The sequence below is a fragment of the Hyaena hyaena genome, unplaced genomic scaffold (genome assembly GCF_003009895.1).
Source record: "Hyaena hyaena isolate Hyena2069 unplaced genomic scaffold, ASM300989v1 scaffold_15, whole genome shotgun sequence".
NCBI lineage: Eukaryota > Metazoa > Chordata > Mammalia > Carnivora > Hyaenidae > Hyaena > Hyaena hyaena.
In genome coordinates, this window is record NW_024080647.1 from 4,199,570 (window position 1) to 4,221,296 (window position 21,727).

Below are 21,727 nucleotides of genomic sequence, written 5' to 3' on the forward strand. Positions count from 1 at the left end.
TGAACCCTTTCCCAAACAGATGTTATCTTATTTAAACGTGACAACCTTCTGTGCTCCAATACCAAATGGGAAGTTTTGGTATAGCCCCATGGTACAAGTTCCTTAATTTGAACACTGCTGTAAGACTTATGCCATTAAAGAGCCTGGCACAGTTAGTGTCCCAATCCATGCTTGTTGGGTGCTGATCCTTAATAATCCAGGTATGTTCTGTCCCACTGAGCATAGTTTTGGGATGATGCACCAAAACTACCAAATTAACTCATGCTGCCTGTGTGATGAAACTGTCACCAGTCTGATGCCAAAGCCATATGACCCTTGTTCACATTGCTGAGAAAAAGTTAAACTGAGTTGGGTACAGCGCTCTTTGTTTTGCACTTTCTAGGGCAAAGTCTACGTGCTGCTAATCAGGCATCTCCAGGGAATTCCTTCTGGGACACTCATCAGCTGTATTAACCGTTGTATAAATTTGCATTTGTATCCATTAACACCTCTTTGTGAACTACATATAATTTGGTCTGATTATATGTAGCATTTTCTAAAGACATCACCCCAGGTTTCTGCCAAGCAAAAGCATTGTTGGAAGATGAGTATTTGGTCAAATACTTACTGATTTTCTACTGTGTATTTAGCCCAAGTATATAATGAAATACCTGCCTTCAAAGAGCTCAAAGTCCAGTTGGGAATACAGGCTAAACATAAAACATCAATCCATAAATAAAATTAAATGCTTCATCATCCTGGGAATAATATAAGGATATATTACATAATAACGTAAGGATATTCCGGTCATCATACCAGTAGCATATGTTTTTGCTTATTTGTTTACTGTCTTATCTTCCCCCCTAGAATGGAAGCTCCATGCGAGAAACATTTTTTTTTTGATTCAGTGCTATTTCCTCAGTGCCTGGCATGTAATTGGTGTTCAATAAATATTTGTTGACTGAATGAGAATTCAAATTCCTTGAGAGTCAGAGAAGGGAAAGCCTTCAGGTGAACCTGAACTATGCTTTTATTCAGTTTGCAATCTATAGGTTTTAATTTTCTTTTTTAATTTGAGAGAGAGAGAGCATGAGTAGGTGACAGGGGCAGAGGAAGAGAGAGAATCTTAAGCAGGCACCATGTTCAGCATGGAGCCTAAAGCGGGTCTTGATCCCACAACCCTGGAATCATGACCCGAGCCAAAATCAAGAGTAGGATGCTCAAGTGACCCACTCAGGTGCCCCTTGCAATCTATAGGTTTTATTATTTATTAAAAGTTATTTATTTTAAGAAAGAGCATGTGCAAGTGGAGGAGGGGCAGAGAGAGAGAAAGAGAGAATCCCAAGCAGGCTCTGCAATGCCAGTGTGGAGCCTGATGCAGGGCTTGAGCTCATAAACCAGGAGTTCATGACCTGAGCTGAAAGATGCTTAACCAACTGAGCCACCTGCGTACCGATGGGTTTTAAAACCTATGGGTTTTAGAAATAATTTCTTTTTATAAGAAGAAGGAAATTGCACAGAATTGAAATAGAAGGTTGGGGGGCGCCTGGGTGCCTTAGTCGGTTAAGCGTCCGACTTTCGCTTAGGTCATGATCTCGCGGTTAATGGGTTCGAGCCCCGCGTCGGGCTCGGTGCTGACTGCCAGCTCAGAGCCTGGAGCCTGTTTCAGTCTGTGACTCCCTCTCTCTCTGACCCTTCCCTGCTCACGCTCTCTCTCTCCTAGAAATAAATAAAACATTAAAAAAAAAAAAGAAATAGAAGGTGGGGTGGGATGAAAGGAATTTAAATAGGCTGTTAGGGTCCATGTGACCTCGTTAGCTCATTGCTAAAAGAGTTTTGTACTAGAATCAATGGTTTTGGACACTGTTTTAAAGCAGAATAATTCTGGAGGCACTTGAGTGGCTCAGTCAGTTCAGCATCTGACTTCGGCTCAGGTCATGAGCTCATGGTTGGTGGGTTTGAGCCCCACAATGGGCTCTGTGCTGATAGCTTGGAGCCTGGAGACTGCTTCGGGTTCTGTGTGTGTCTCTCTCTGTCCCTCCCTTGTTCACACTCTGTCTCTCTGTCTCTCAATGAATAAACATTAAAAAAAATTTAAAAAAAGAAAAGCAGAATAATTCTGTTTTCAAACAAAACCCCAATAAATGAAATAGATAAAAGCAGAGCTGCTCTGATTGATGTAAGGGTGGCATGGAGAAGGAGAGAAGAAAGGTCCACCTTCTCAAAAGGCTCCTCACCCTCACCACAAAGCTATGGCTTCTGAGGGATTTTAGGAACACAGTTTGAAAACACTGAATTGAGGAAAGTTTAGAGTCTCTCCTCTCTAGAAATTCTGTTAATAGAGGCAGCTAAGGAATACCTAGGCTCCCTTCTGGTCTCTACCACTTTAAGTTTTAAAGGTAGCAGGAGCCAACTCCCTGGAAGATAAAAACACAGAACACATGTGGCTTGGGGCAAGGCCAATGATCCTTTTCATGGCTAGACCCAGGGAACTATATACTACATTTCTCTGATCCAAGAATGAGGGCTAGGTAACTTGGGTGGCTGGGCTTGTCCCTCTTCTCCCTATCCCCGCCCCCCCCGCCCCCCCCCCCCAAGCTCATAACTAAAGGCATCAAAGCGCACCTGGCAATTTCCCTGGGCTTTGGAGTTGATAAAAATCTTACGAAGTAAATAGTCTGGTGCCAACCGAGATAGAGTCAGATTCATTTGTCACCATCCTCCACCTTGTAGAGCCTGTCGACCTGCTTTTGCTGTCCAGAGAGGAATCAGTCCTGCAGACGCTGGAGTAACAGAAGAGAACTATTTACCAGGGTGTGATCAGCTTAAGCCTTTAAGAGAACCGATGAAGGATCATAAAGCATCCAGCGACTAATAACAGCTGGAAGAGTTATCACTTGGCTTGAAAGAACAAGAGCTGTCATCGAACAGCTCTTGCTCCGGAACTAGGTAAAAATACCTCTACTATGTTGCAGGTGAGGAAACTAAAGGGAAGATAAGGTACATAAGATGTGGAATCCCCAGTGGAAGAAACTTATTCAATTTGAAGCGTCCCGCAGCAGCCAAAGGATTTTATTTATTTTTCTTTAAAAAATTTTTTATTTCATGTTTTATTTATTTCTGAGAGAGAGACAGGGTGAGCAGGAGAGGGTCAGAGAGAGAAGGGAACACAGAATCTGAAGCCGGCTCCAGGCTCTGAGCGAGCTGTCAGCACAGAGCCCGACATGGGGCTTGAACCCACAAATCGTGAGATCATGGCCTGAGCCGAAATCGGACGCTTAAACGACTGAGCCACCCAGGCGCCCCTAGCCAAAGGATTTTAAAGAGTCCTGCGGCCAACTAAGCCACCAACCAGCCTCACTATGACCGTCTTCGGCACCAACCGAAAATAGCCAGGAATTACTGTGACCAGTTGGAACTACAACTCCCGGCATGCATCTCTCCGCGTCTGTGGCACTTTTCTATGGTAGGATAAGGAGCTTCCGGAAGAATTGCATGTCGGGATTGTAGTTGTCCCAATTGGGGTCGGCCATACGCCGTAGCGTGTTCATTGGCGCCCAGGTTACCGCCCCCTTTCCCCTCTCTGCTCTTCGGTGTATCACGCACGCACACGCAACGCGCGCCCACGCCCCCTCCCTAGGCCTAGGACGCAGGCGCGCGCACGCTCCCCGGGCTCGGTAGGCGGAGGGGGTGGGGGGAAGAGGAGCGGGGGAAGAGGAGCAGGGGGAGGGAGGGAGGGGGGTTAAGTGTCTACAGAGTAGACGGCAGTCGGGCACGAAGAGCGCGAAGGCCTGGCTGCCAGGCGGTGAGCTCTGCACTGAGCCTAGGAGCCAGCGGGAGGGTCAGGAGCCAAGCCAGCGCGCTCTGTGAATACGAGTCGGGCGGCTGAGACCGGAGGGCAGCAGGGGGCAAAGCCCCAGCCTAGGCCCAGCGGAGATGTCCGGCTGCGGCGCTTGTACTTGCGGCACGGTCGCCGCGCGGCTCATCACCTCCTCGCTCGCCTCCGCGCAGAGAGGTAATGAAGTAGTTCCTCACGTGAACCAATGGCCCAGGAGTGTACCGGCCGGGGGTGGGGATCCCGGGGAGGGCAGGAGGTCTACCCTACCTCAAGGGTGTGAGGGGATGCGCGACGTTTCTCCTGCCCCCCCCTTCCACTTTGGGATGGGGTTCTGCCAACCCTTGGGACAGCTGTTTCTCAAATTTGAAGTAGACCCCTTTTGCTCGCCAGCCCGCGCACGTTCAGGCCTCTTGAGTTAGGGGCCGGAATGTGGCCAATTAGCAAGGAAGCCTGGAAGAGGCACAAAATACTCCTTTCGTTAAAAAGTGCCCCACACCCTACCCAGGCCTGCCGGGCACTGCCGCCTTCCATGGCTTTAGCTTCTCTGGAGCCCGGCCGGGTTCCCTTCCCTGCCTGGCGGGGGCTCCCGGAAGGGCCCAGGGGAGGGGTTGCCACTTTTTAGGCCCCACCCCCACCCCCCCAGGGCGCCGAGCCGGCTGTCCCGGACGCAGGCCGCGCGAGACCCACGGTGTCACTGTCATTGTGCGGCCGCTTCCACCGGGACATAAGCGGGGCTCACGGCCCTCCGGGGAAACCTCGCGGCCCGCAGGGAAGCTGCCGGGGTGGAGAAATTCCCGCAGAAGTTGTTTTTGAAGTACTCAGATGTCTCGGTTAGTCGTTTGCCGGTTTTCCCAACTTGACGGTCCGAGATAGTTTTAAGGATGGCGCTTGTTTACCTTTAGTTTATCAGGAGCTGTGGGTGTCATCCCAGCCAAGAGATTCCGGAACAGAAACCATTTTCCTCTTCCCCAACTCTTATGAATATTAAGACTACAGGCTAGATCCTGTTATTTTATTTTGGCTTGTCAACTAACTAAATTTTAAAAAGCCCCCTTTTCCTGTATTTTAAGTTAATTATAAAAGCTCCTACCGTATACTTTAAGGTACGTCTTTCGACGGTTTATTTCACAAGGAGGGATGAAATGAAGTAATGTGGGCAGAAGCATTTGTAAAGCGATACATAAATGTAAAGGAGTGAATTTAGTCCCAAGGCTTTGTTAAACCTAAACTAGTAGATGTCCATACTCCAGGAATTTGAGTAGGAAACACGTGAAAGTGACATTGAAATTCACTTATTTGACATCTTTTTTTGAGGGCCTAATGTGTGCTGGGCCCTGTTTTGGTGCTGGAGATAGAGGGGTGAACAACTCCTCATCTGCAAGTTTAAATCTCCTGGAGCAGACAAAGAATAGTATCATTTGTGGGAGTTGGGTAACGGGTGTGTGTTCTCTGGGCAGAGAAGGCTTCTTTGACCAAGTTCTTCATCAATTCCAATCAGTTGTCCGTAAAACTATGAATCATGAGAGGTGTGTGGTAATTTTTTTTTCTTTTCAAAACAACCACTGTTTTAAAATTTTAATGAATCATTAGGTGAATCAACACAAATCAATGTCTCATTTTAGATATTATCTCTTTGTTAATACAAGTTTGCCATAAGTTTTCAGAAGTGATCAAACCATTATTTTCACTGTACAGGAGTAAATTAAGCTTAAAATATGGGACATAAACTCATGTCATTATAGAAGATAATATTTTTACATGACGGTGAAACAGCATGATTTTCACATCGATTTAAGACTCTCTTAAAGCTTTATTACACAAAATGCTTATTTTCCGTAGTAGAAACTCTAAGGTTATACACTAGTCTTCAATATAGAAATATTTTCTTTAAGGACTTAAAAAACTCCTGGAAGGTTATTTTTATTTAGGATTTTTGAAAAGAAGGAAAGGGGCAAAAGAGAAAAATCAGAATTGAACTTTAGCTAGCTTATTATTCTTACAAATTTAAGAGTTTCAAAAATATAGGTAAACAAAAAAAATAATCAAAATAGTCTCAAGAAGAAATTATACAATGAAGTAAGAATAAAAAGATTTCAGAGCTCTCTTGGAGTATTGTCCCATTCTCTATTTCTATTTGTCATGTTAGACTTTAAAAGTTTTAAATGGATGGCACCTGAGTGGCTCAGTCCCTTAAGCGTCCAGCTCTTGATTTTGGTTCAGATCATGATTGTGAGTGAGATGGAGCCCTGAGTCGGGTTCTTTGCTGAAGCCCTAACAGCTGGAGCCTGCTTGGGATTCTCTCTTTCCCTCTCTCTCTCTCTGCCCCTTCCCTGCTTGCTCATGTGCACTCTCTCTCAAAAATAAACATTTATTAAAATATAAATTATTTATTTCTTCTTTTTTTAAATGCATAATGTATATATTTTTTTAATGTTTGTTTATTTTGAGAAAGACAGCACAAGCACACGCAAGGGAGAGGTACAGAGGGAGGGAGACAGGATCCTAAGTGGGCTCTACGCTGGCTGCAGAGGGCCTGATGCGGGGCTTGAACTCATGAACCATGAGAGATTGACCTGAGCCAAAGTCAGACACTTAACTGACTGAACCACCTAGGCCCCCATAAATAAAAATTTTAAATCGTAATTTGAAAAATTACTTGGTTAATTGTCATACTAGATCCTGGATCTGTTTTCCTGTTGGCTATATGTATCCTATATAATGTGTTTCTTCACACTATTCCCTTTGAGTGAAACTTGTAGTAAAGGAGAAATTTTAAATTTTATTTCTACTCAAATTGCTGGAATTTTCAATTTTTATCTATTTTTGTACATTTGTGTAAATATGTGTATATTTTTAAATGTGCTTTGCATACAGAATAATTAGCATTCTAAATATGTGCATTCAGGAACGCTTGATTCCATTACCAAACTCTGAATGACAGTACTCGGTCTGAATTTGGCTGTGAGAATTGTGGAATCACCTGTAACTCCCTTGATTTTTGGCTACTTTCAGTCTGTGTCCAGTGAAAGGGTGTCATCTTATGAGAGTGTAAATGTGAAGATAATCAAAAATGTTAGCGTCTATAATTTTCATGATAGTTGTGTGATGTGCCTACCTTAACAGCTTTGGCTAGATTTTAAGTCTCTGTCTTTTGTTATTTAAATACAATACAAATTAAATAAGGCAAAGTGAATAAATGATAGAGAATCTTAATTTCTGGAATTGCAAACTATTTCTTGATAAACATTTCTCTTTTCTTGGCATATTCCTCTTCAGACCAGCAGACTAGCCTTAGTGAAAACCCATTCAACATTTTTAAACTTGAGGAAAACTATTATGGGAGTGATGATATTTTTCTTTATTAAGAAGTATTCAGGGGCGCCTGGGTGGCTTAGTAGGTTAAGCGTCCGACTTTCGCTTAGGTCATGATCTCGCGGTTCGTGGGTTCGAGCCCCGCGTCGGGCTCTGAGCTGACTGACAGCTCAGAGCCTGGAACCTGTTTCCTAGTCTGTGACTCCCTCTCTCTCTGACCCTCCCCTGCTCACGCTGTCTCTCTCTCTCTCTCCTAGAAATAAATAAAACATTTAAAAAGTTAAAAAAAAAAAAGATAAAAAAAAAAAAAAGTATTCAGAATTCAGGAAACAATAACTTGGGCATGAAATGAATTTTTAGGACTAAAAAAAGCAATAAATATCTACCTAGTTGCTGGCATTGTTTGTTTTTGTTGAATTTTTTTTCAATTTTTGTTAGAGGTTAGAGGCCAGGTGGTTAAGCAAGCATTTAACTTGATTTGCCATTTCATCAATTGTTATACACTTAAATGTTGTCACTTCAGAGAGAGAAAGTTTTTCATTAGTTCTGTTTCTAAAATTTAAAGATTAGTGTATGTTTTAAATTGAATCACATATATTTTCAGAGAAAGCTTGGTTTAAGATTGACTATAGGAAAAATGAATAAACGTTAAACATTTTTTTTAAAAGCTGTGGATTAAAGATTGAATATAGGAAGTCAAATATTTAAAAGTTGAATAAATTATTCTGCTAGTTCTTAGTAGCCCTAAAATCAATGTACTTTATTTTTTTTAAAAAAACTTCTCTAAAACTCAAAGTTTTATCTGTATGACAAAAGTTTTGTAAATGGATTAGCTTTTAACCGTCTTCTCTTATTGCTGCCAAGTATTCTTTCGAAATAAACTTTTCAGAAATACTTCCCTTTTTGGCTTTTATAGGGCTTCTTCACCTGAAATTCGCAGGCCTCCACAGTGTCCAGAGATAGAATTCAGAAGTTCTGTAATTTTATTTTCACTAATCACTAACTGAAATATAGCATTTCCTTCAATTATGAATGTAGGCAACAACCCACAGTAATAATAGCAATATCTGTGAATTTGTCACCAATCAGAATCACAAATATTTTTGTATCACATTACAGTTGTTCATATATTAAAATATCATTTATACTTTTTACTACTTTGAAATCATGGTAGTTGTTTAAAAAGCTGTTAAGTCTTATTTAATTTTGTTAGTAAAAAAGCATATTTAATTTTATTTTAAAATTTATTATTTTTTCCACTATCAGTGTACTCTTTAATCCCCAACACCTATTTCACCCATCCCCTCATCCACCTCCCCTCTGGTAACCATCAGTTTGTTCTCCATAGTTAAGAATCTGTTTCTTTGTTTTTCTCTTTCTCTCTTTTTCCTTTGCTCATTTGTTTTGTTTCTTAAATTCCACATCATTTGGTGTGATCTGACTGACTTATTTTGCTTAGGTTAAAACTCTAGTTCTTTTTTTTTTTTTTTTTTTTTTAACAACAAACACAAGTGAGCATGCGTGAATGAGCGTGAGCAGGTGGGGAAAGGGCAAGGAGAGAGAAATCCAAGCAAGCTCTGTGCTGTCAGTGCAGAGCTCAATACAGGGCTCAGGCCATGAAATCATGGGCTTTGAGCCGAAGTCAAGAGCTAAACCCACTGGGCTACCTAGTGCCCCAGTACTCTCTAGTTCTATCCATGTCTTTGCAAATGGCAAAATTTTATTTTTTTATGGCTGAATAGTTTATATATGTATATATATTTTATATTTATATACAGATATCACCTCTTTATCCATTCATCTATCAATAAACCTTTGGGCTGCTTCCATAGTTTGGCTATTGTAAATAATATTGCAGTAAACATAGGGGTGTATCCTTTTGAATTAGTGATTTTGTATTATTTGGGCAAATACCCCATAATACTGGGTACTGGATCATAGGGTAGTTCTATTTTTAAATTTTTGAGGAAAGTCCATACTGTTTTCCATAGTAGCTGCACCAGCTTGCATTCCAACAAACAGTGCAGTAGGGTTCCTTTTTCTCCACATCCTTACCAATGCTTATTGTTTCTTATGTTGTTGATTTTAGCTATTCTGACAGGTGTGAGTTGATATCTCATTGTAGTTTTGATTTGCATTTTCCTGATGATGACTGATGTTGAGCATCTTTGCATGTGTCTGTTGGTCATCTGGATGTCTTCTTTGGAGAAATGTCTGTTCATGTCTTCTGTCCATTTTTTAGTTGGATTATTTGTTTTTTGGGTGTTGAGTTGTATCAGTTCTTTATATATTTTGGATACTAACTCTTTATTGGTTATATCATTTGCAAATATTGTCTCCCATTCAGTGGGTTGCCTTTGACTGTTTCCTTTGCTGTGCAGAAAGTTTTCATTTGTTTATTTTGTGTTTATTTTGTTTATTTTGTTGTAGACCCAATAGCTTATTTTTGCTTTTGTTTCCCTTGCCTCAGGAGACCTATCTAGTCTGATGTCTGAGAAATTACTGTTTGTGCTGTCTTCAAGGATTTTTATGATTTCGGGTCTCACATTTAGGTCTTTAATCCATTTTGAGTTTATTTTTGTGTGTGGTGAAAGAAAGTGGTCCAGTTTCATTCTTCTCATATGACTGTCCAGTTTTCCCAACACACTTTGAGATGTTGACAGTTGAAGAGACTGTCTTTTTCCTATTATGTATTCATTCCTGCTTTCTTGAAGATTAACCAACCATATAATTTTGGGTTTATTTCTGGATTTTTCTTTCAGTTTTATTGATCTGTATGTCTCTTTTTATGCCCGTACCATACTGTTTTAATTACTGCAGCTTTGTAATATAACTTGAAGTCTGCAATTGTGATTTCTCCAGTTTTTTTTTTTTTAAAGATTGCTTTAGGTATTTTAGGTTTTTTGTGGTTCCATACAAATTTTAGGATTGTTTATGTCTAGTTCTGTGAAAACTGCTATTGGTATATTGATAGGGGTTGGATTAAATCTGTAGATTGCTTTGGGTAGTATGGATATTTTAACAATATTTGTCTTCCAGTCCATGAGTATGGAATGTCTTTCCATTTCCTTGTATCATCTTGAATTTCTTTCATCAGCATTTCATAGTTTTCAGAGTACAGGTCTTTCACTTCTTTAGTTAAGTTTATTCCTAGATATTTTATTGTTTATGGTGCAGTTGTAAATGGGGTTGTTTCCTTAATTTCTCTTTCTGGTGTTTCATTTTTTAGTGTATATGGAATGCAACACATTTCTGTACATTGCTTTTGTGTCCTATGACTTTACTGAATTTGTTTATCAGTTCTGGTAGTTTTACGGTGGAGTCTTTAGGGTTTTCTACATATAGTATATGCCATCTACAAATAGAGTTTTACTTCTTTTTTACCAATTTGGATGCCTTTTATTTCTTTATTTTGTCTAATTGCTGTGGCTAGGACTTCCAGTACCGTGTTAAATAAAAGTGATGAGAGAGGACATCCTTGTCTTCCTCCTGACCTTAGAGGAAAGGTTCTGTTTTTCACCAATGGAGTATGATGTTGGCAAGAAGCATATTTTAAAAATATTTTGACAACTACTTCAATATAGTTGGCTTCCTTTGTTATGTATTTTACTTTATACATTTATAAACATTCTGAGAAGGAGTTCCATCTACCCTTCACCAGACTCCCAAAGGGGTACATGGCATAAAAAGGATTTAAAACTCTTGATTAGGTTGCTATGGCATAAAAAGGATTTAAAACTCTTGATTAGATTGCTACAGTGATTTCTGTGAAGATATTTTAGGATTGGTGAGTGACTAATCATTTAAACTGTTCAGTACAGTGGTTTAAAAAGTGTGGTCCCCAGATCAACATCATCAGTATAACCTGGTATTTTGTTAGAAATGCATTCTTGTTGGGGGTCACCTGGTGGCGCGGTCAATGAGCTTCTGACTCTTGGTTTTGGCTCAGGTCATGATCCAGGGTCGTGGGATTAAGCCCTGTGTCAGGCTCTTCACTGAGCATGGAGCCTGTTTAAGATTCTCTCTTTCTCTCTCTCTCTCTCTCTCTGTCTTTTTCTGTTTCTTTCCCCCTCCTTCCTCCCTCCCTCCCTCCCTCTCCCTTTGCCTCTCTCCCCCACCAAAAGAAAATAATTTATCCTGCTTTAAAAAAAAAGAAAAGAAATGCATTTGGGGAGGTCAGTAACCTGGGTGACTCAGTTAAGTCCAGCTTTGGCTTAGTTCATGATCTCACGGTTTGTGAGTTTGAGCGTGGCATTAAGCTTTCTGCTTAGAGCTCAGAACCTGGACCCTACTTTGGATTCTGTGTCTCCCTCCCTCTCCCTCTCCCACTCCCTCACCCTCTCCCTCACCCTGTCCCTCATTCACTCAAACATTAAAAAAAAAAAAGAAAGAAATGCATTCTTGGGTCCCACCTGCAACCTTCGGAGTCAGAACCAGGGAATACCCGCTGTGGTCTGTGCTTTGTTTTAACAAGCTCTCCAGGTAATTGTGGGGCATGCTCAAGTTTGAGAACTACTTACTGATTTAGTATTTATGGCATCTTGTTAGGGCTCATAGACTGGAGAAAGTTAAAACTGCATCAGAGCTAGCAATGAAATTCTCAAATTTAGAAGTTTAAATGACATGAACCTGTTTTTCAGATAGTATTTTTTATGGTAATTGTATGATTGTATCGGTTTCGTATGTTACTTGGTAAGTTATTTAAGTGAAGGACTTATTTTTCTTTCTATTCAGAATAAGTAGACTTTGAAAGGATCCTGTTCATAATTTTTGTTTCTCTTAAAGTCCAGAAGATAATTTATTTTCAGCTTATTTTCTAATACTATTAGATATGATAAATTGTTAAACATAATTTTTAAAGCTGTAGTTTATTGTAAATGGGAATTAATACACTGTATGTGATACTTTAGGGTTAAGTTTTATTCTTTTAAAAAAAATTTTTTTTAACGTTTATTGTTATTGAGACAGAGAGAAACACAGCATGAGTGGGGGAGGGGCAGAGAGAGAGGGAGACACAGAATCCGAAACAGGCTCCAGGCTCTGAGCTGTCAGCACAGAGCCCGATGCAGGGCTTGAACCCACGAACTGTGAGATCATGACCCAAGCCAAAGTCTGGTGCTCAACTGACTGAGCCACCCAGGTGCCCCGGGTTAAGTTTTATTCTAAACATCCAAGTACAAATAGTCTGACATAAAGCTTGCTGTAATTGTGGTTTTCTTTGCGAATATACTGTAATGGTTCAATTAAACAATTATACTTGTTACATAGATTATAATTGTTTTATTGTGCTACCATTCATATTTATGGATGTAAATACACATCCATAATACACAGAATAGAACAAGGGACACCCAAATACTCATCACCCAGCTTTAACACCCATTAAGTTTCCGTATTCTTTATTTATTTTGCGAGAGACAGAAACAGTATGAGTGGGAGATGGGCAGAGAGAGGGGGAGACAGAATCTCACAAACTGTGGGATCATGACCAAAGAGTTGGACACTTAACTGACTGAGGCCACCCAGGTGCCCCAAGTTTCTGTATTCTTCATCTATCCCTTTCCATGGTTACTTTTCTAGATTTGCTTTTTAGATTGACATATGGAACCATATTATGCTTAACCATATTATGTCCTTTGAAAATCATTAATGTTTGACTTAAAATTCATGAACTACTTTAAATCTCACTCTAATGAGAGTAATGGCTAACATTTACTGCAAAAAAATGGCGGTGTTACGCTTTAGATAAAGTTTGAAATGAGGGGCGCCGGGGTGGCTCAGTCGCTTAAGCATCAGACTTCGGCTCAGGTCATGATCTCACAATTTGTGGTTTTGAGCCCCGAGTCGGGCTCTTTGCTGACAGCTAACTCAGAGGCTGGAGCCTGTTTCAGATTCTGTGTCTCCCTCTCTCTCTGACCCTCCCTTGCTCAGGCTGTCTCTCTCTCTCTCTCTCTCTCTCAGAACTAAGAAAAAAAAAATTAAAAAAAAAAGAAAGTTTGAAATGTCTTTTGAAAACATCACTTAGGGGGCGCTTGGGTGGCTCAGTTGGTTAAGCATCTGACTTTGGGTCAGGTCATGATCTTGCGGTTTGTGAGTTCGAGCCCCACCTCTGCCTCTCTCTCTCAAAAATAAATAAAACATTAAAAAAATTTTTTAAATGAAAACATCACTTAGAAGAAAAACATCAAATGTATTTTAATATAATATCCATTAAAATTAAACATTAATTAGCATGATTAGCACTAAACAACATTTTACAGACTATGGATTAGGGACTAGAGTGTTATAAATCTTATTCCTTTTTTAGTGTTTGTGAATTTGTGTAGAGATGAGAAAATTTATATCATTCTGTTAAGTTTGATGGCTTAATTTTAGTTAGAAACTAGTTCTGTGTACACAAATGTCTTAGAAAACTGGAGTTAATGAAATCAGTTATTATAAACAATTGCTTTTGAATTGTTGGAAAGATGTAATTTTAAACCAATTTTTGTGTTCGGATACAATACATATATATGTGCATGATCTCTTAAAAGCCCTAACAGGTAGAGAAATAATAATTTAAAGCCTGAGGTGAGAATTTTGCAAGGAACAAAATGAGGGAGATAAAATCAGTTTCTCAAATTTATTTAAGTATTAACTTTTTCCCCTTCCCCCTTTTTGTTATCACCTCCTAATGGCTGTGATAAACTGCTGGGAAACTTCCTTCTTAGGTGATTCAGTATGATTCACTAATGTATGCTAACTTATGCAGGGTTCTGAGTAGCCCTATAGTATTCAGTACTGAAATCTGTGGAGTTTTGTTTGATCTAAGACCATATGTTTTTCTTGTAGAGAACACTCTTTTAAAGACCAACTTGGGAAATGCTGACTTACATTATGCCTCTTTTGCCATTGACTATAGTTTATTTAGGGGTTTATTTTGTATTTATATGAGTAAAACCAGGGTTCGGCCAACAGTGATCCTTTGATGGACCAAGTCTGGCCACACCCATTTGTTTACATATTGTTTGTTTTCATGTTACAGACTGAGTAGTTGGAACTGAGACTAGATGACCCAGAAAGTTGAAAATATTTACCATACTGGTCTTTACAGAAAAAGTTTGCCACATAAGTCAGGGGTTAACCTATACCCTTTTTAATAATTTTAACTTCAAATATGGTAAGGGGCGCCTGCATGGCTCATTCAGTTGAGCATTCAACTTGATTTCAGTTCAGGTCATGATCTCACACTTTGTGAGTTTGAACCCATCCCCATATCCAGCTTTGTGCTGACAGTGTGGAGCCTGCTTGGGATTCTTTCTCTCTGCCCCTCCCCTGTTCACGCACTTTCTCCCTCAAAATAAATAAATAAACATTAAAAATTTTTTTAAAATATGGCAAAAGGTTAAAATGTTTGAAAGCAACATAGTGGTTACAGTGTTTACTAAATTTTTTTATAGGAGGGGCACCTGGGTGGCTCAGTTGGTTGAGCATCTGACTTCCGCTCAAGTCATGATCTCACAGTTTGTGGGTTCGAGGCCCGCATCGGGTTCGGTGCTGACAGCTAGCTCAGAGCCTGGAGCCTCCTTCAGATTCTGTCTCTCTCTCTCTCTCTCTCTCTCTCTCTCTGACCCTCCCCTGCTCATGCTGTCTCTCTCTCTCTCTCAGAAATAAATAAAACATTTTTAAATAAATAAATAAAAATAGGTTTTTTATAGGATTGAAATGGTTCATTAAAACACATGTTTTTATGTCAATTGTTTCTTCTCATTGATAGAAATAATGAAGAATAAGAATATAGGGTGTAAATGGCCTTTTTCCCCTACAAGCGAGGCAGATGTTGAACTGCTCATCTCTCACACTTTCAAAGAGCCACTCTTTGCAGTAACCTCAGTAGTCTTTACTCACTTCCAAAGAACAGGCCCAGAAAGAAACATCCTTACCTGGAATCTGTTGGAAGCCCAGGCCTGGCCTATTTTTAAGGGAGCTTTGCCTCTGATGGTGTGTGTCACTGTTTACCGTTTTGTTACTACCACTGTGAAAAACTATAGTTTTTCCCAACCTCTTTTATACTTAGGAATTTTTGTTTTCAGGGGATTTACTGAAGGCATGTTAATGTTTGATGTGTAGACTAATAAATTTCATTATATTTCTAGGTATATCTTGTGGTCGCATTCATATACCTGTTTTAGGAAGGCTTGGGACCTTTGAAACTCAGATTCTACGAAGAGCTCCCTTTAGAACTTTTACAGAAACACCAGCATACTTTGCATCAAAAGATGGGATAAGTAAAGATGGCTCTGGAGATGGAAATAAGGTATCTTATCTTTATTGGAATGTGTGTGTGTGTGTATATATATATATATATATATATATATATATATATATTTGAGTTCCTTCCTTCAAACAATTAAATGTAATAATAGTTTTCTCTATTCCGTTGGTTTATATGTTATCTGTAGGAAATGTGAAATGTATAAAATCAGCTGAAGAATTTTATGTAATTTTATTTTGTGTTTTAGTTTCAACCGTAAAATAATTGTATAAGTATTACAGTTAGCATTAACTAAAATTTCTAACACTTCAAAGTAATAAAGAAGCTTTATTAAATCTGTGCAGTCTGTAGGATTAAATTAGGAATAGCTGTCATTTCACACAAATCTTAACAATTCATGATAGTGTAAATCTCACTTAATTCTGTACCTAAACATTTTGGTTATCTCTACAACTTAATGTTGGGCTACTATATAGCTAGCAAATAGATGATCAGTGAATTATTACCAATTTTTTTCATTATGTGAATTTCACTAACACTTGAGATAATGTTATACGTAAGACAAAATGCTAGGTACTTTCATATCCACACTTAATTCTAACAATGACTTCTAAAATAGGTAAAATTATCCCCATTTTGGACATAAGAAAAGTTAGATTGAAGAAAGCTATGAGTCACTGCTTGTCATGATAGTAGCTCCTGATTCAGTTTCACTGAAATGTACCTTACCTGTAGTAACTTTTTTTCCTAGTGTTAACACTCAGTAAACATCGAGTCATGGAAAGAAAGCTATTTGTTATACCTGCTGTCTCATACCATGTGAAGAAGGACTACAGATAAATATATGTGTTTACTAGAACTTATTTTATTTTTGTGGTAAATGGATCTTTTGATACCAGTAATAGTAGAGATATAAATAATACTAATAATTCTGCTCTAAAAATTATAAAAATTATAAGATTAATTACAAGCTAACTTGCTTATATTTAAGTTACATGTAAAATGGTTGGCTGAACTGACACTCTTTTTTCCCCCTGTACAAACATTAGAAATCAGCAAGTGAGGGAAGCAGTAAAAAATCAGGCTCTGGGAGTTCAGGGAAAGGTGGAAACCAGCTGCGGTGTCCTAAATGTGGTGACTTGTGCACTCATGTAGAGACCTTTGTGTGTAAGTATTACTTCCTCTGTTCTTCTTCTCTACCTTTTCTATGAATCATAAACTGCTTAGAAACATATAAATTATGTAAACCAGAGTTATTTTCTTCCTGAACTTAACATGATTCTCTCTTATGTTCACCAGATACTAAAACTCCCCAGAACTGGTAATACTTTGCAATTACCAGTAAGAAAACTATTTGCTTCTTTATTTTACATATGTATGTTTATTTCAAATTATGATTTTGTTAGTGTTCATCTATGTGACAGTTAAGGTATAGGAGATCCAAGGCATATTTATTCTGTTTTTACTCTATTCTTCAAATACTTGTGAGCATTTCATAGAGCTGGAGAGGTCAGTCATTCACATTTTAAGGTGTTTTTCCCTCGCTGAGTAACCAGAAGAACTAAGCCCTCAATTCTATAAAGTGTGTGATAATTATTAATGATTTAGACACTGAGAAGGAAGAACTCAACAGTCCCACTTTTGCTGTTAGTGTCAGTAACTCTCTCTGAAATAAATACAAAGTTGCTGCTACAGATCTTTTGTTTCATGAATCAAATAACTCATTTCCTACATGATTAGAGTTAATGGTAATTCAAGAGTAAATTACATTACACTGTCATGTCAGCCTTCCTATATAGTCAAACTGTGAAAAGGTCATTGGTGAGGTTTGGCAGAAGTTTCAATTTCTGATGATTAGCTGGAGAGGATTCTCTATATTCTAACCCAAATACTGAGATCTCAGTTACAGTTTCACGTTTATCATTAATATTAATTGGCCACTGTATGAAAAAGTACTGTATGTAGCATGTTTTTACAATTTTTGGAAAGACTTTTAAAGTCCTTCCATTCAATAGATGGAATGTTTCTATGGTTTTACCTCATAAGAGATCAAAGAGGGGGCGCCTGGGTGGCTCAGTCGGTTAAGCGGCCGACTTCGGCTCAGGTCATGATCTCACGGTTCGTGGGTTTGAGCCCCGTATCGGGCTCTGTGCTGACAACTAGCTCAGAGCCTGGAGCCTGCTTCAGATTCCGTGTCTCCCTCTCTCTCAGACCCTCCCCTGCTCATGCTATCTCTATCTCTCTCTCAAAAATAAATAAAACATTAAAAAAAGAGAGAAATCAAAGAATCAGTCTAAATGAATACTAATTTGGTTGTGATATAAAATGAAAGTTGTTGGGGCACCTGGGTGGCTCAGTTGGTTAAGCATCCGACTTCGGCTCAAGTTGTGATCTTACAGTTTGTGGGTTCAAACCCCATGTCAGGCTGTGTGCTGACAGCTAGCTCAGAGCCTGGAGCCTATTTCAGATTCTGTGTCTCCCTCTCTCTCTGGCCCTCCCCTGCTCACGCTGTCTCTCTCTCTTTCTCAGAAATAAATAAAACATTAAAAAAAATTAAAATGAAAGTGGTAGAACTAGATGATAAAACTTCTAAATAACATTTGCTGTTAACAAATCTGGTGTGAAGTAATAAAACTCCAAAAGCCCTGAGAATTGCTCAATTCATAATAGCAGTGTCCTATTAACATATGTTTTAATCAAGATTTTTCTTTTTCCGGAGAAAGATTTCAATCTTTGTAGACTTGGAGAATAATTCCTCAGAGTAGAAAAGGAAAGAAACTAATATTTAATAAATGCCAGTATATATAATTTCGTTCTCATAATCTTATTTTTGTGAGGAGAGAGCATAGCCTTATTTTCATAAGTGAAGCTAAGATTTATAACAAGTTTAAGTAACTCATCCATGGTCACAGAGCAGTGAAGATTTACTATTCAGAAGTTCCTATTCCATACATTTTTACCAGCTGGAATTCTCTAGGAATAAACTAGCCCCTGTTGAGATGAAATTTATTTCTTTTACATAGGGTTTTCAAAACTTGCCAGGTTGAGTGCTTGCTTCGGCAGCACATATACTAAAACTTGCCGGGTTGTGTTAATCATTGAGGGTGGTTGGTTGTGGAGTTTTTTTTGTTTTTTTTGTTTTTTGTTTTGTTTTTTTTTTGAGAGAGAGAGAGAGAGAGAGAGAGAGAATCCTAAGCAAGCTCTTTGCTTTCAGGATCCAATGTGGAGTTTAATCTCACAAACCTGAGATCATGATTGGAGTCGAAATGAAGAGTCTGATGTTTAGCTTTTTTTTCTTTTTTTTTTTTTTTTTAAGGTAGGATAACTTCTTTTTCATTTACTTATTTTTCAGAGACAGAGACAGAACACAAGTAGGGGTGAGTCAGAGAGAGAATGACACACAGAATCTGAAGCAGGCCCCAGGCTCAGAGCTGTCAGCACAAAGCCCGACACGGGGCTCAAACCCACAAAATGAGATCATGATCTGAGCTGAAGTTGGATGCTTAACCAACTGTGCCACCCAGGCACCCCGTCGGATGCTTAGCTTAACTGAGCCAGCTGGGCACTGAGCCACCCAGGCACCCCGGGTGGTTTTAAAACATATAGATTCTCTCCTTCCCTGGAGATAAGATTCTGTAGATGTTGGGCGGTATCCTAGAATATGTATGTTTAACAATGAGACCAAGTGTGGAAAACAATATTTCTAATGTTGTTTAATCAAGTAGAGTTGAGGTGGTTTCCTTTTGGGAATTCTAACTGGGGAGAGGGATGTGGGAATAGAGAATAGGGAAGAAAAGAGTAAAAGAAGAGCAGATACTTATAAATAATTTAGTAAGCAAATATCTGTTGAGACTGATACTGCCAGGCTCAGAAAATAAACAGAGATGAACATAACACTATCTTGTCCTCTGGAGCTTTACTGCATAGGAGTGATAGGCCCCTCACACTGAGATGATGCCCTCCTCTCTTGGTTTTGCTCATCCATAGTACATGTCTCTTCAGGATGCATCTCTTTTGGATGCTGAGGATCTTCTGTGTCTACTCGCTGAAAATTGGAGAGTTTTGTTGAATCTTGGGCTATACATTTTGTTTGAAACTGCATTTATTTAGTTATTCGTTCATAAACATCTTTTTATGTGCTTTTTGATCACTTGTAGTTCTTTGGTGAATGGCCTGTTTAGATAATTGTCCACTTTTTTGGTCATTTTTAATTATTTTTAATTACCTGAGGAATGTGTGTGTATATTCTCCTTTATAAAAAAGGTAGAACTTTGTAGGTAAAAGTTATAAGATATATTTCTGTAATATATTTTCACCGAACATATAACTTTTAAAAAGCATAAAAGGTATCAAATTGTTCATGTATTTACAAATTTTTTTTTTCACCTCAGCAATTTTTTGAGAGAGGTGTATGCTAATACATACAGGTCTAGTCCTTTCGTTTTAAGGTGTACATTTCAGGGGTTTTGGTATATTCATCAAGTGTTATAGCCATCACCACTGTCTAAATCCAGAACATTTTTGTCACCCCAAAGAAAAGCAACGTCCCCCTTAAGTAGTCACTTTCTACTCCTTTCTCTCCCCTCCCTTGCAACCATAAACCCATTTGCTGTCTTTATGGATTTGTCTATCCCAGGTATTTCATATAAATAGAATTATACAGTATGTGACATTTTATGTCTTCTTTCATCTTCATCTTTCTGATGTTTTCAAGGTTTATCTGTGTTCTATTACCAGTTTTTCATTGCTTTTATGGCTGATAGATAGTATTCCTTGTTTATCCACTCATCATTGAAGGACATTTGAGTTGTTTATGCTTGTTGATTACTATAAATAATGCTACTGTGAACATTTGTGTACTAGTTTTTGTCTGTACATGTTTTTACTTTTCTTGGGTATATGCTTAGAAATAGAATGCTGAGTGAAATGGTAACTCTGTGTTTAGTTTTTTAAGAAACTACCAAACTTTACCACAGAGGCTGTCCGTTTGACAACCTGACTAGCAATGTATAAGTGTTCTAATTTCTCAACATGTTCTTTAACACTTCTCTGCCTTTTTATTGTAACCACCATAGAGATGTGAAGGGCATCTCATTTTGGTGTCGATTTACATTTCTCTGATAACTAAAAACATTAAGCATTTTTTTCATGGGCTGATTGGCCATTTATGTATCTTCTTGTAGAAAAGACTATTTAAATCCTTTGTCCATTTTTAATTTGGGTTTTCTTTTTTGTTGTTGAGCTATAAAGAGTTCTTTATATATTCTGAATACTAGACCTTTGTCCACATGTATGATTTGCAAATATATTCTTTCATTCTATGGGTAGTTCTTTCCTTTTAAATACCGAATAGCAGGAGTCAACAAGCTTTTATTATGAAAGGCCAAATAGTAAATATTTTAGGCTTTGTGGGCCCTGTAGTCAGTGTTGCAGCTCTTCTGTACTGTTATGGTGAGACAGCAATCAGAGACAATGTAAACGAATGAGGATCACTGTGTTGCTATAAAACTTTGTATAAAGACACTGAAATTTGAATTTCATATAACTTTTATTGTCATTTTTTCCCAAAGTGTAAGAACTATTAGTTTATGGACCTTTCTGTATATATTCCACCTCACAAGTATATTTATAGTGATTTTTATGTTCTTTTACTGTGGCATCATTCTTGTTTGACTTTGTGGAAATAAAATACCATTTTTGTAGATAGCATTATGAATGCATAGAAACTCATCAGAAATTGAAATAAGAATAATATCTTAAGAAATTTTTTATTACAAGGACTAATGTATACTGTTCTTCGATTTTCTTTTCCCTGTTTAATAACTTGTCAAACATGAATAGTCTCCCCACTTTTATTTATGGTAGAACCTTTAGTTGTTTTTATTTTTATGTATATAATACTTTTTGAAGGCTTACTACTTACATGTCTTAGTACAGTAGGAATTAAACTTTTCTGTTTGGTTTGGAGATTTAATGTTGGGCCCTGAAACTTGTTTGAAATCATAAAGAACTTTCATTTAAACAAATATAAGAGAGTTTTTTTTTTTTTTTAACAAATAGTTTATTGTCAAATTAGTTTCCACATAACACTCAGTGCTCATCCCCACAAGTGTCCTCCTCCATGCCCATCCCGCCTCCCCCCCAACATCCATCAGTCCTCAGTTTTTGTCAGCATTCAAGAGTCTCTCATGGTTTGCCTCTCTCCCTTTCCCCCACCATTTCCCCCCTTCTTCTCCCCCTTGTTCCTCCGTCAAGTTCCTCCTAATCCTCCTATACGTGCAAACATATGATATTTGTCCTTCTCTGCCTGACTTATTTCGCTCAGCATAACACCCTCAAGGTCC

At 38.5% G+C, this 21,727-nt stretch overlaps 1 protein-coding gene across 1 annotated transcript in view; it reads left to right on the forward strand.

Annotated features, from left to right (window-relative positions):
* The first annotated feature begins 3,730 nt into the window (after positions 1 to 3,730).
* CLPX (caseinolytic mitochondrial matrix peptidase chaperone subunit X) overlaps positions 3,731 to 21,727 on the forward strand; it is a 41,396-nt gene continuing 23,399 nt past the window's right edge. The window contains exons 1-3 of the mRNA XM_039219392.1: positions 3,731 to 3,994; positions 15,265 to 15,425; positions 16,433 to 16,550. Coding sequence (XP_039075323.1) covers positions 3,916 to 3,994; positions 15,265 to 15,425; positions 16,433 to 16,550 — 358 coding nt within the window. The 5' untranslated portion in view covers positions 3,731 to 3,915. The remainder of the gene's footprint in view (positions 3,995 to 15,264; positions 15,426 to 16,432; positions 16,551 to 21,727) is intronic.